Source organism: Melanotaenia boesemani, chromosome 20 (assembly GCF_017639745.1).
Source record: "Melanotaenia boesemani isolate fMelBoe1 chromosome 20, fMelBoe1.pri, whole genome shotgun sequence".
In the NCBI taxonomy this organism is placed as follows: Eukaryota; Metazoa; Chordata; class Actinopteri; order Atheriniformes; family Melanotaeniidae; genus Melanotaenia; species Melanotaenia boesemani.
The window spans coordinates 23,011,199-23,025,309 of NC_055701.1; the positions used below are offsets into that span (position 1 = coordinate 23,011,199).

Below are 14,111 nucleotides of genomic sequence, written 5' to 3' on the forward strand. Positions count from 1 at the left end.
AGGAGTGTTAGTGTGCAGATGTGTTTCCGTTAGTTAAAGTATAAAACAGCTGGAAGAAAAGAGGCAAACAAAAATAAAAACGTAAACATAGATCTAGAAGTTGGAGGGTTATGTCGCCACCTAGTGGTGGCAGATTGTCAATTTATTATTTTATTTTATCTGCATTTTAACCCATCTTAGTTTAACCAGGAGCAGTTTGCTGCCAGACCAGATTGCGGCGGTTCTCCAGGCCCAAGCCCACCTCTGTAATCACTAGGCTACCACTGCCACTACCAATGCAGGTAAAGGAACAGTGAGAGAAGATATACAAACAGTTTACATCCTGTAACCAGTAACACATTATGATAATTAAGTTAGTTAAGGTGTTTGTCATGTTTCACTTTTTGCCCTAAATTAGTCAAATATCACATTGATTATTCAGTTAGGGACACATGAATTATATACTAAGCTAATTTGGCCATAAAAGGAAGAAAGCGTAATCCTTATTTATAATTGCTCAAATTTTGGAGGAAAAAAATATATATAGGCCAACCTACCAAAATAAAGTCAGAATAAATAAAATAAAATAAAATTAGCTAAGTTTATAAGCACTTCAAGTCCGGGCCCCTTCAAGGTTTTTGCCACTTTATAGTCAATCGTCCTGAGTATGAGATAAGTTTATATTAAAAAAGACAATGGAAAATGTTTCCGCTGGACGGGAAAATCAAAATCTTCCCATTATAAAGTCAAATCAGTAACAACTGGCACTTCACTCATAAAAGAGTTCATTTTCTGGATTTCATTTCCTATAATGAGAAAACTGGCTTGAAATTGCAGACAAGTGTTATTCTTTAATGTGAAATAAAAACCGAATAAAAATGTTTTTAAATGTTTCTAAATTTCAATGGTAACAGCATCTCAGATCTAAGCCATCAGTTCTGGTTCTGAAAAGATATTAGGTTGGTAAATTCAGACAGAAACAGATTAAAAACTGTAGAGCAGAAAGAAACAGGATTTAGTCAAAAGTCCTGCATTTAAAAATCCATCTACAATATGAAAAAAGTAAAAATGCCAGTCACAGTCATGGAAATTAGTGGGTAATTACTGATTAATAAATGGGCATGACTTTAAAAGTAATGCTGCTAAAAAATGCAGAGCTCTTTCCACCCTGCTGTGTAACATGAATTCATCATCTTAATGCACATCATTAATAAAAATCTGCAATATTTAGAATTTTTTTGTGTTATAGAAAATGTGGCGGTATGAAAGAGAAATATTTCTGAGCTAAAATACAAAGTCAAAAGAAAAGACTAAAAAAAACTAATTGTTTTAAAGAAAAGTACTCAAATAAATACACTGATAATGAATTTGAATAAAAAGGCCAGATTTGGTAATAAGTTCCAAACATGCTTGTTTCTTCTCAAATGATGTCAATAGATCCTAAAAAAAACAAGCACAATGAGTTTAATTTATTTATGAACTGATTCTCCTGATTATGTGTTTTTGGAACTCAAATTTCGATAATTTTCGTTTAAAACCTAAAAGAAAAAGAGATACCACACAAACACACGTGTGAATACACTCCCATGAGGGGCTATAAATGAGGCCACTCAGCAGTATAACCATGTCATTTATCTGTTCACAAGCTCAGCTTTTACTGGAAAAAGTAAACATAGCTTTAATATATGCATAATAGACACAAACCAAAGCTACAGTTCGTGAAAATTTTACACAAAAGCACATCCATGAAGTGTATTTAATAAGATATGAGAATTTTAAGGCTTTATTTAAGGAAAAATGTCAGCTCTACAAACAGATAAGATTTCTGTGATATGGCACATTCAACATGTCAAGCACTACAGACTTAAATAAGTTTGTGCAAAACAGGCAAAAAGATCATATTTTTAAAGTGCATAATCATGTCTTGGATCAAACCCAGTTGAGATTACAGAGTCTCTATGCAGCAGCAAAAAAACGATTAGACTGGGAGAGAAGTTCAGATCAGCTTCAAGGCTAAAGCTGGACTGTATGAAATTAGACAATAATTTAGTTTTACTTCATTTCTATCTGTATTTTTATTCATATCAAACTGCAGGGAGGTTGTATTTGCACTTTTCAGTGCTTTGATGATTTTTAATTAAGCTAATGCTGCATGGACATTAAAACTGCCTTTCTGGAGATTAAATACAGTGGAACTCCTTGATTTCTACAGCAACAAATCCATCTAACATACTTTACTTTGTTTGGAAGCTGTTGGAGGAAAATTTCAGGTAATCATGACAGATCTTGTGTTTTACAAAAAAGTACATTAAAAAATCTTTTAGACATTCAAATATCTTACAACCACCAAAACAAAGACACTTTGAGACAAACATTTAGCAGCCAAAACTTTGTTTTAACTCCGCCTGGAAGCTGGCTGGTCCTGGATCAGTATACATCTGTTAAAGATGTGACGGTGAGGGATCTGGAGAGCTCTGCGACGCTGGTAGGACGCCACGCGTTAAAGCTGACGGTCTTGTTTCTTGAAATCATCAGAAATCCGTTGGAGGCAAAATGCCCTGGGATGTTTCCGGCATCGAGCCAGACAAAAGGAGCCACGGCTGCGGACTGGAGCGTGACTGTGAGCCCGGTTTTATCGCCCTGCACCTTCGCCTGCAAGGAAACAAAAAAAACTCTTGTTGTCCGCTTCAAACTGACCTTGGCTATTGTGCATGCAAGTAAATATCTGATATGAAGTCAGTGATCACATCAATGTGAAATCATTCTTAAATAGATCGTTACTGTGATGTTGGGTTTCTGGAGCCCCTGAGCGTCTTTGGGTGAGCAGGGGAAGTGGTGGTTGGTGGGGCCCTGCTGGCTGCCGCTGTGGTCCTCCAGGTGGAACGTCAGCAGGCAGGTGAGGCGGGTGCAGCGTCCACACCCTGCCAGGAGAGCCGCAGTGGGCTGCTTGAAAATGGTCACAGCACTGCCTCCAGGAACCTGCAGCAGGTCCGACGTCAGTGTGCAAACCGAATCCAGATCAGTCCAGGAGTACACGGTCACCTGATTATAAAAGAATTTTTCTTGATCACACTGTTGACATAAAAAGATCGAATTATCTACACTAAAGAGGGTTCACTCTGATAAATATACCAGATTTTAATAGAAAATAATGAAAAAAATATTAGCTCATCTTGATGGATGGTAACATAAGACTAGAAAAGGGGTAAACATCTAGAGGAACATGTTTAGGTTCCCTGGCATCAGGTCATTAACATTAATGGGTCAATTAAGAGCACCTTAGAGAGGGAGAGCAGTAATGAAGAGCAGAGGTTCAGTAAAAAAAAAAAGAAAAAAAAAAGCCTAATCTTGTAAATACCTCGACTCATCTATAAAACATAATGTCAAAAGATTCAGAGGATATGGAGACATCTTTGTGTTTGAAAATTAATATTGAATGTCTGTGACCTTGAGGAGCATTAAAAACAGGGATGATTTTGTTATAGAAATCACTGCACGGGCTTGGGAACATTTCCAGGAATCCCTCTGTGAACACAGTTTGCTGTGGCATAAACAAATCCAGGTTAAAGCTCCATCATGCAGAGGTTAAGCCATGTGTGAACACAATCCAGAAACTCTGCCGTCTTTTCTGGACCAAAGCTTTTTTTTTTTTTTTTTTTTTTTTTTTTTAAATCGAGTGAATCAAAATAGAAAAGTGTTCATAAAATCATGTTTGCTGAGGGACCGTCCTGCCTGCATCTCTGACTGTATGGGTCTGCAGAAGCGCCGATGGAACTGACAACTTACGCATCTAGAAAGACATCTTCAATACCAACAGCTATATACAGGTTTAAGAGCTGCACATGCTCCCATCCTGGTGACATCGTCTTCAAAGTTAAACTTGCTCATTTCAGCAAGACAATGCATCAAACCACATGCTGCAGCATGACTCTGTGGAATAAGATAAAATAATGGGAAAACAATCCTCTTGCAAAGGTTCCGCAGCTAACTGGTCTCCTCAGTTCCCAGATGTTACTGCTGTTAAGAGCAGATGCTACAAAGTGGTAACCATGGTCCAGTTTTAACTTTAAGACATAGTGCTGCCATCAAATTTAAAATGAGCTATTTTTTTCTATGAAATAGTAAATTGTCTTACTTTCAACATTTGATTTGTTTTCTAAGTTTATTCTGAATAAAATGGGGATGTATGATATTTGCAAATCATTGCATTGTGTTTATTTTACAGTGTCCCAACGTTTTGGCATTATAATTATAAAGTTGTTTTGAACATACAGTCATATATAACTGCGGTTACAGCACGTATGATTGAAGGTTAAAAAAAATAAAAAATTACCACAGCTCTAAGCTTCAAGTCATGACTCAGGTCTGAGATGGCGTAGATGAACAGCGTGTCATTATCTTCAAAGCCCACTGGAAGAACGGCAGCAAAGAAGCTCCGTGCAAAATAATGCAGCATCTTCCACTTCCCACCAAACTCTGTACACACAGATAACAAAGAATAAGTTAAAACGCTGACCTTTAATCTGTAGTCATTTATAACAATCATAAAAAATATTTATTACAACAAACATTTCTAAATATCAAAACTTAAAAAATCTGGTCAGAGTTCAGTTTAGAAATGTGTCCGAGTGTCAGTTCACTCACCAAGTGATGACCAGGATGGTGCCTGCCAGATGTCATTGAGCTGCCAGTAGAGAGCACCCATGGTCTGACCTTTACCCTCGACGATTTCACTCCGACATCGCCGATAAAACTCCGTCTGAGTCTTCACACACTGGGCCTGCATGACCTGCACAGTTTAATCAGCAGTAGTTATGATAAGCATGAGATGCCATAAAGGTCAGAAGCGGGTAAATTCCAAAGCCTTTAAGTAACAACTGCTGATGCAAACTGATTAAATTCAGATTAGTAATGATTGATGGTAATCAGAGTCAAAAACAGGCTTAGTTGTAAACAACAAGCATAAAAAACTTTAAACAGGGAAAATGTGACAAGTGGGACAAAACTAGTGGTGTGAAATTCATTCATTCAGCTAAAACTACCGTTTTTACCTTCAGAACGGTCCCAATTCTTGATGTCATAGATTCAACAAGGTGATGAAAACATTTCTCAGATACTTTGCTCCATATTGACATGACAGCATCACACAAATGCTGCACATCCATGATAAGAATCTCTTGTTCCACCACATCCCAAAGCTGCTTTACTGGACTGAGATCTGGTGACCAGTGAACTCATTGCTATGCTAAGAAAGCAAGTGGAGATAATTTGAGGTTTGTGACACGGTGCATTATCCTGCTGGAAGGAGCATCAGAAGATGCTACACTGTGGTCATAAATGGATGGACATGGTCAGTAACAATACTCGGGTAGGCTGTGGTGCTTAAACCAGGCCACGTCGGTACTAAGGGGCCCAAAGTGTGCCAAGAAAATATCCCCCATACCATTACACCACCTTCATCAGCCAAAACCATTGACCCAAGGCAGGATGGATCCATCCTTTCATGATGTTTCCACCTCATTCTGAGTCTACCATATGAATGTGGAAACTCATCAGACCAGCAACATTTCTTCTATTGTCCAGTGTTGGTGAGTGTGTGTGAATTGTAGCCTCAGTTTTCTGTTCTTAGCTGACAGGAGGCACTCGGTGTGGTCTTCTGCTGCTGTAGCCCATCTGCTATCTGCTATTGCAGACCTTGGGTGGAGCCAGTGCTTATTTGACTTCCTGTTGCCTTTCTATCATCTACAACCAGCCTGCCCATTCTCCTCTGACCTCTGGCATCAAGACGACATTCTGGTCCAGACAGCTGCTGCTCACTGGATATTTTCTCTTCTTCAGACCATTCTCTGTAAACCCTAGAGAAGGTTGTGTGTGAACATTTCAGCAGATCAGTAGTTCCTCAAATACTCAGGCCAATAACCAAGCTACGTCCAAAGTCACTTAAATCTCTTTTCTTCCTCATTCCGACGCTCAGTTTGAACTTGTCGTCAGTTTCAACAAGTTGTCTTCACCATGTCTACATGTGATCGGCTGACTAGTTATTTTTGTTTACAAACAACTGAACATGTGTGCCTCACAAAGTGGCCGGTGAGTGCATAAAAACCCTGAAAATGAGGCAGCAAAATGTCGCCTGAAGTCCACGTTCATCACATTAAACACCATCAGCTCATAAATCTGTCCACAAACCTAAACCATGTTTACTTTAACCACGTCAGATGTGAGGTGACGGTGGTCTGTGAGGTTTACCTGAGTGATGTAGAGTGTGTCTGTAAATCTTTTCAGGGGATCCGTTGAGTTTGGCAGGTTGAAGTGTAGCGCAGCCTGCAGCAACATCTGCTGGTTTCCGTCCTCATGATGTTGACGATGCGAAGTGAAATTACTTTCATAGCTCCAGTCTTCTTTAATGGAAACCTGTAGTTCAACGTCATTTAAAGAAAAGAAAAAAAGACATCCAAAATAATTAAAACATTTATTTAGCTCTAATATGTGATAAACACCTTCTATGTACCTTTTCCTCTCATCTGGACACCTATGCAATAACAAAACTATGATGTGTGATAGTTTTTACTTATTAGTGTTTCGAACTTTCTGTTTCCTGCCCTAAAGCACCATGTGCAGGGTTTCATTCAGTTTCAGCAATCCTGTTAATATTTTACTGCATTAAGAAGATAAACAATAACTAGTCTCACCCAGGAGTACTAATGGTAAAGGTTTCCACAGAAATAAGTAAAGGAATAAATTTTGATGTTCTTTAAAATATATTTGAAGAACATCAGTATATTTAATACAATTACAAAAAATAAACATTACTCGTATTAATATTACAAAAGAGAGCACTCCATATTACACACGGTCGGTTACTGGATATGCAAACTCCAGGACCTGGTTAATTATCACACAGCAGAGGTTATGTTTAAAGTGAGCAGAACTTATTACCACACAACATACAAAACCTTTTCAACCAGAAAGATGGAGGGTATCATTTACAAGGGAACACAGTATTTAAAAGGCACTGGGTGACAAACCACCAGGAAAAGTTTGTGTCCGTCTGAAGGTCAAACTGTGGAACAGGCTGTCCACATATCCACATATTTAAATCAATATATTAAGATATGGTACTAGAACTGGTACGGAATGAAGAGGTATCACATAGACTGAGTAGTGTTGTTGTATAACTCCGTCACTGTAATTAATTATTGTAAACTTAGACATCATATAATTATAATAATACTATCATTACTATATCGGTATCACTATTATTACTGTTGTTGTTACAATTATTATTGTTGTATTATTCTGTGAGAAAATGTATTCTTTAGGGAGATGTTGATTGTAAATACCTAGTATTTTTATTATTATTATTACATATTATTATGTAAAGCCTAGTAGTTAATGATGATTGTGATCATGGTATAATGATTAAAAATTGTTCTACATTACTCGGGTGGGATTAGATAAGCTACACACTCCTTTTGAACTTTTGTGTTTACTTTTTTGGTTTTATATTTTGTCATTATGATCAAATAAACTTTTCATTCATTTATTCATTTCAAAATAATCCAAACTATTTTTTTTACTTATGAGTTACCTCAAAAATCACATATTTATATATAAGTGCTATATAGGATATAAATACTGAAGAAGGAATTGTACATTTTGAGTGGAAATATTTAGGTAAAACTGAACATGTGACAGTCTGTTGACCTATTAACATTCATTTCAGTTTAACCTAGGTGTAGTATCCCATCTTCCTTAAATTCAGGCCTTTGCAAAGTTCAGAAGACGTCTTTTCTCCTGCATGCCTTGAGGTTGTTTTATACCATGCATCAATAAATAAGACGGTTCAACATCACATCTCAAGTTTTCTTTGATTGTTTTGAGTTAGATTTATGTCCTCTGTTATAATTAAATTAATTTGCCAATTTGCTACAAGCAAAAAGTCAAGATGCTAATATTCAGTTACCGGCTGTAGAGTGGAAAAGGAAGGCCAGGATTGGAAGCCATATTCTGAGGCAAAACGGGTCCGAGGGAAAGTCCTCCAGTCCCAGCAATCCTGGATGTAGCTGTAGAAGTGAACGTCTCCATAGTGAGGGTCATAGGGGTTCGCTGCCACCCATCCTTCCTGCTCCGATTCCGCTCCATTTGTTGGACTGGAGACAAGAAACGGACGACTCCGGTCCTCCTAAAGGAGACAGTTGGCCTCATCAGATCTTATATTATGGTTTGTACTAAGTTATAATGAAATAAAAAATATATACTTGAATTACATAAATTATAAAAAGCTAATATAAAGCAAACAATATTGTAAATGAAAAAGTTTTACTGTCAGTAATCTGCATATTATTGGACTCTAACCTCTTGCACAATCATCATTATGTTGTTCACATAAAGCGTCACATAGTCTTTTACGTAAGCAGGTTTCTGGGAAGGTGGAATGTTGAACCAGTCCGTTGCCAGGGCTGCTTCATTTTCATTGTTCCCGCTCCAAATTATGATAGAAGGGTGGGACTTCAGGCGCTGAACCTGTCAGGTAAAAAGGATCTTTAGAGAAGACACACTGAACCAGCTTTAGTGTGTGGTCTGTTCTTTGAACAGACTTATCCTCATCTTTTCATCTCCATACTTCCAGTAGCAGACACTTTCAGAACCAACACAAAGCAAATACACAAACTCACCTGTTGGATGACCTCTTCTCTTACTGTGTTTATAAAGTCGTCCTCAGTGGGGTACATGGCACAGGCAAACATGAAGTCCTGCCAGACCTACACACAGGGTTAGAGCAGCCATCTGTTTAACAATATGTTCATGAGTCATAACACTGGTGTTACACAATGAAAAATTATATGGAAATACAGTTTTTCCTCCTCGGCTGGTTTTACTATTCCTCAGTGATTTTATGTAAGATCTGAAAAAGTTGTCCCGACCTCCAGAAATGTGGCAGAGACACAAGGAAAATAACCAAAGTTCAGGCAACCTGACTCCCAAAAAAAATGAAAACAAGGGCACTAGGATGCCCATATAGCAGTAATCGAAATTATACAATTAAAAAGTAAACATACAGTGCATCCCGGGGGGCAGGCAGCCCTGCAGTCCCACCCAGACGTGTGAAAAAGGTCGACACTTTCAAGTCTGTAGTTTTATGTATCAAAACATTTGTACCAAGTCTTGAAAAGAGTTGAATAAACCATCAGAACAACAACATGGGCCATATTTAACCCTTAAAGCACTAATTTAACCAAGAATAAGCTAAGATGCAGACTCTATTTCCCAGGAACCAACTGAACAAAACTATGTTTTGTTTGGATGGGTTACCAAAAGAAATAATCTCTTAAAAAAGAAAAACAACAAAAAACTAAACAAAACATCTTAAATTTGGCAAATTTACTTAAAAAAAAACTACAGGACTTATGAAAAGTTACCTTTGAACAGACAAGACAAATGTAAAGAAGTTTGGTCATAATGCACAGCCTCAGCTCCATAATTGGTGAAAACCAAATGCAGCATATTAACACAAAACCCCTGATATCAGCTGTCAAGCACAGTGGTGGAAGGCTGATGATTTGAGCTTGTTCTGCTGCCACAGGACCTGAGCACCTTGGAGTCACTGACTGGACCGTGAACTCGGCTGTAGACCAAAGTATTCAGAGTCAAATGTGAAGCCTTGCAAAACTGGGTCATACAACAGAACAAAGATCCTAAACGCACCATCAACTCCTCAACAAAATGGCTGAAAATAATCAAAACGCTGAAATGACCCAAAGTCCAGACATCAATCTGACTCAAACACCGTGGTGGACCTTTAGGAAACCATGTATAAACGAACGTGCAAACTTCGTTTGTAAGAAAAAGTGGAGTATAATTCCTCCATAATGACATGACAGACTGATAATGTCATTCTTTATTTTATCCCTGACAATTCTCCCATGTTTAATGATCAATGCCAAAAAGTGTGACAGCACCTGAACTACCAGCACAGATGTGTCTAATGTCTTAAGAGACTTGTTACCATTGTGATAAATGAGATAAATATAAATCAAGTTTGTAGATCAGACAGAGCAGCAGTTACCATGATTCCCATCTCATCGCAAAGGTTGTAGAACAGATCCTGTTCATACACTCCTCCTCCCCAAACCCTGAGGGCGTTCATGTTAGCATCCACGGCTGACTGCAGCAAGTTCTTCAAGCTAGAAAACCCAAAGAAAGAAAACAGGCAGCTTCAGCTATAATGTTGCTTTTGTATCTAAATAAACTCAGAAGCAGCTCTTTTTGTATTTTAAAAAAAAAAAAAAAAAAAAAAAGCAGCAAAGAAAAAATGGGGGGAAAAAAAAGAAAAAAATAAGCAGTGATAATTCGCCAGTCTGACTAAACTCACACAGCAGGGGTGACCTGGTCCTGGAAGGAGTGTGCTGGGATCCAGTTGGAGCCTTTAATAAAAACTGGTTGCCCATTGATCTGGAAATAGAAGCTTAAGCCAGGAGATCCAGATATTGGCTTCTGGATAAGTTCTACAGTGCGAAAAAACACCTGAAGAAAAATAAAAGAAATAAAAAGGAAAAAATAAATCAGGGACAATCGACATGAAAATGTAAAGTCAAATAAATACATGAGCACTAAATAACTGAAGACAATGGAGTGTGTCTTAATACCAAGAAATCTTGAAACATGTCATCAATGAAAAAAAAAACTATTTTAATTTGGTAGTTAACTTTATCTGCCTTCATGAAAAAACTTGACCTTAGTTTAACAGAGTTTATAGACTGAATCTTTACACACAGGATACATCAGCATTTGTGTTTCATCATTTAGAAAATTTCCTTACTTGCAGCTAAACTTGTCTGGACTTCATCTTGGAAAGAGCAATTTAAAAACTGGTCTCAGATTTTGTATTTATAAACTAAAGTTTCAACTTCTTGACGTGAGCACGTACCCTCAAGTTCTACCCAGCAAAGAAAGATTTTTTTAGCGTCCTGTTGCCACCATGTAATTCAACTTCATGTTCAATTAATTTACTCAACATCTCTTGACCAGATACACACATGTAGAATTGAGGAGTTCAGTCTGACCTTGGATTCAGTGTTCAGGATTAAAAATCCATCCTGAAATCCTCTGACAGTGAGGTGGTAATACGGCTGGTCACCGTATCCACTTGGCCACCAAAGCTTCACCTGGCTGCTCTGAAACAAAAGAAAAAAAGAAAACATTATAGTTTATCACCATAAGGATTACTGATATACAAAACCAATTTAAATCTAAAATGAATCCTTTTTAAAATATATATATTTAAACACCAGTTTGGATGATTTAAGCACCTTGTTGATACATAAGATGAAGCTGTACTTGTTTTTTCCCTTGACAAATTGCGTCTGGAAGGTTTGCTCCGAGTCCAGCTCAGGTATGGAGAGCCTGACCTGACTGTTTGTTGTCTGAACAGCATCAACGAGAAGTTCGACCTGCAGCCTCCACTGAGAGCAGCTGGAGTCTGGACAAACAGAATGATCATCAAATTAACTTAATTAAAAAGAATTAGGAAAACTAAAACTAGGACTTAAAACTTTATCATTATCAAAACTATTATTAAACCACAACAATGAGTCAAACATGTAGAATCTAAATTAGAGGCAACTCTCATGCAATAATACCTGCATTTGTGGAGCTGCAACATCTTACACAACTGCTGTTATGCAGCAGATAAATAATGCAGAACATCTGTGAGGTGAGATCCTCTGACAGGCTGTTTACTTGTATGTGTGTGTACCTTCATTTGTTAATTTTTTAAGGTAGTTTTGACCAGGAAAAGATTGATATTGTGCATAGAATGGCTGGAACTTACTGTACAAAGGTAGAGAGGAAAGCTGGATAAGCTGCAGCACATCAAACGCCTCCAGTCGAACGCCTTTCCACAGGCCCACAGTGGGGAACGACGGCCCCCAGTCCCAACTAAAAGAGCTCTGCTCCTGCACCACAACAGATGATCTGTTTTAGCTGACTTACTTCACACAGACATCAGAAAATGCAGGAAAGAAAGCTGAATATGATGAGATGAAGATGTTCTTGATAAAAATGAAAATATAATCATGGTTGAATTTTTCCCACATGTAAATGTAGTGTAACAATATCTTGATCATTAATCTAACCCTTCACAACTTTGCTCATCAACTTTACTTTTTTTACTTTTTCATCAGGGCATTTGAAATTAATAAAAAAAATTTAATTTAATTAAATTTAAATCAAACCTAATAAATAAATAACAATAAGTAAAATAACATAAATAAAAAAAATTTAAATTTTAAATTATCCAATTTCTAACACATAAAAATGTTCCTAATTATATTTTCTAAAGTAGTGAGTTGTAGACTTCTTACTTTTCTAATAAAATTGACATGGCATTCCCCCTTCTGGACATCTGGAGGACACTCAGGAGGAACTCTGTAGGATGCATGAGCTTTCCTCCGCTCAGAGGCGTAAAGAACTGGAGAAAGGAAACTCACCTCCACAACATTATCATCATTTTTCAGCAGGTCTCTAACTGAGAAATCCTACAGAACACATTTCAGAGGGCACACAGATAAATACACTGAATGTATAAACTGCTTCTTAAACATCCCCTCTCCCACGTAACCTACATATCTACGAAACATGTTGTCTGTCTTCCCAACTTTGATCCCGTTTAGTGAGATGGAAGCGACAGTGTCCACACCATCAAAAACAAGAAGCACCTTCTGTTTGTCCCTGTTCATGCAAAGGAGATGAAAATGGGTCAGGCACATCAAAACTTTTTTTTCTTATAAGAATCCACAACACTTACACTCACCTCAGCTGTGCTGACACAGTAAATATGTTTGTGTATGTCCAGTTGTCAAGCGCAATCCACCGATATGACACATCGTTAAACCTGAAATATGGGTCCTGAAAGACATTTGAGGACAAGGGTCAGCTTAAAGTTTACTTCTATTTTTCTTGTCTTGGCTGTGCTGCAGAATGAAAGAAGCAGCAACTTCAAATATGCCTATTTCAATTAAGTTTAGTATTTCATATTGTAGAGTAGAATTGCATATTGACACTGAACACAAACTTGGGAAACGTGTTTAATAGAAGAGACCAACAGTCTTCTTTTCTGATTTACAGTATGTTTTAATGCAAAGAGCCATAACTTCACTAAAGAGAGTTAACAGGCGGTACAGTAGAATAATGTGAACAAACTGAATAATGTGATGTGCACCAATAATGGTGATTAAGAAGAATGTGGATCTCGAAAAACCAGCCCTGATTGACGGTGGAGTTAATTTCAAAGAAACGAGTTGACAGCACAGACCTAAAATAAATCCAAACTAGTCTAGACTTCGTTATGCTGTACTTATTCTGTTTCAGTATTTATAATTGCTCATTTTCAGTCGTTCTACCTGGATTTGTCCCTTCTGCTGCAGAGCTGAATGAACACAGCCGGGGACCTCTGCAGGAAGAGACAGCGACCCGTTGGAGTTTGACAACCTCCATTTTCCGTTCAAGCTCAGCTCCACTCGCTGTTCTTTTTCGGAAGAAAGTCCCGAGAAAAGTCCGAAAACCAACCACAAAAAAGCGAAACAAATAAAATTCACGCACTCCGCCATGGTTTGTAGTTTAGTAGACGCATGTTGCAGGAACTGCTCTTACAAAGTGTACTTCCTTGTTTGTCACGTGACCATCCCGTGTCAGTCAGCTGATTGAAAGGCAGAAATCTTGGCGCGGAATGCTTTCTGTTTTGTAAAAGGCGTGTTATTTAATGTTACATATTAAATACTGTCACACCTTAACATGCGACATGTTTTGATTAATTTAATTTAAATAATATTTGATTTTAAAGTAATCAGCTATCGCTTATCAACTAATTAATATTCTAACATTTGTTAAGTTGCGTAAAATAATAGCTAATTAGCCAATTAACTAGGGGGAACTCCTAAATACCCTTTTTCCTTTTATATATGAGCTTGATTTAATTCCTAATACAGTGGTGTGGTGGGGAAGAAAGTCGATAGTGATTTGTAGGCCAGCTGTAATGAATGTGGTGAGAGACAATGAGACTGAGACAGCCATCATCATCCCAGGACAGTCTCTGATCCCATGAATTACACTGGAACTGGACTGGGCTTTCAGGA

The 14,111-nt window shown here is 37.7% G+C and overlaps 1 protein-coding gene across 1 annotated transcript; it reads right to left on the reverse strand.

Moving 5' to 3' along the window:
• Window positions 1-1,744: 1,744 nt before the first annotated feature.
• On the reverse strand, window positions 1,745-13,660 carry manba (mannosidase, beta A, lysosomal). The gene is made up of 17 exons (XM_041971795.1): window positions 13,380-13,660; window positions 12,791-12,885; window positions 12,603-12,708; window positions 12,342-12,515; window positions 11,810-11,933; window positions 11,289-11,458; window positions 11,043-11,153; window positions 10,352-10,503; window positions 10,046-10,163; window positions 8,655-8,741; window positions 8,335-8,502; window positions 7,943-8,161; window positions 6,226-6,390; window positions 4,624-4,768; window positions 4,313-4,455; window positions 2,761-3,021; window positions 1,745-2,631 (listed from the first exon to the last, which is right to left on the reverse strand). Exons 1-17 carry the CDS (start codon window positions 13,584-13,586, stop codon window positions 2,407-2,409), a joined length of 2,670 nt encoding a protein of 889 aa, XP_041827729.1. The 5' UTR covers window positions 13,587-13,660; the 3' UTR covers window positions 1,745-2,406.
• Between the last annotated feature and the right edge of the window lie 451 nt (window positions 13,661-14,111).

Excerpts from the sequence above, each read along its gene's own strand:
- manba (XM_041971795.1), bottom strand. The coding sequence starts at position 13,586 with ATGGCGGAGTGCGTGAATTTTATTTGTTTCGCTTTTTTGTGGTTGGTT. Across the intron at positions 12,516-12,602 it reads ACAACATGTTTCGTAGATAT|GATTTCTCAGTTAGAGACCT; the intron begins GTAGGTTACGTG and ends TGTGTTCTGTAG. Across the intron at positions 3,022-4,312 it reads ACTTGAAGCTTAGAGCTGTG|GTGACCGTGTACTCCTGGAC; the intron begins GTAATTTTTTAT and ends TTTTATAATCAG.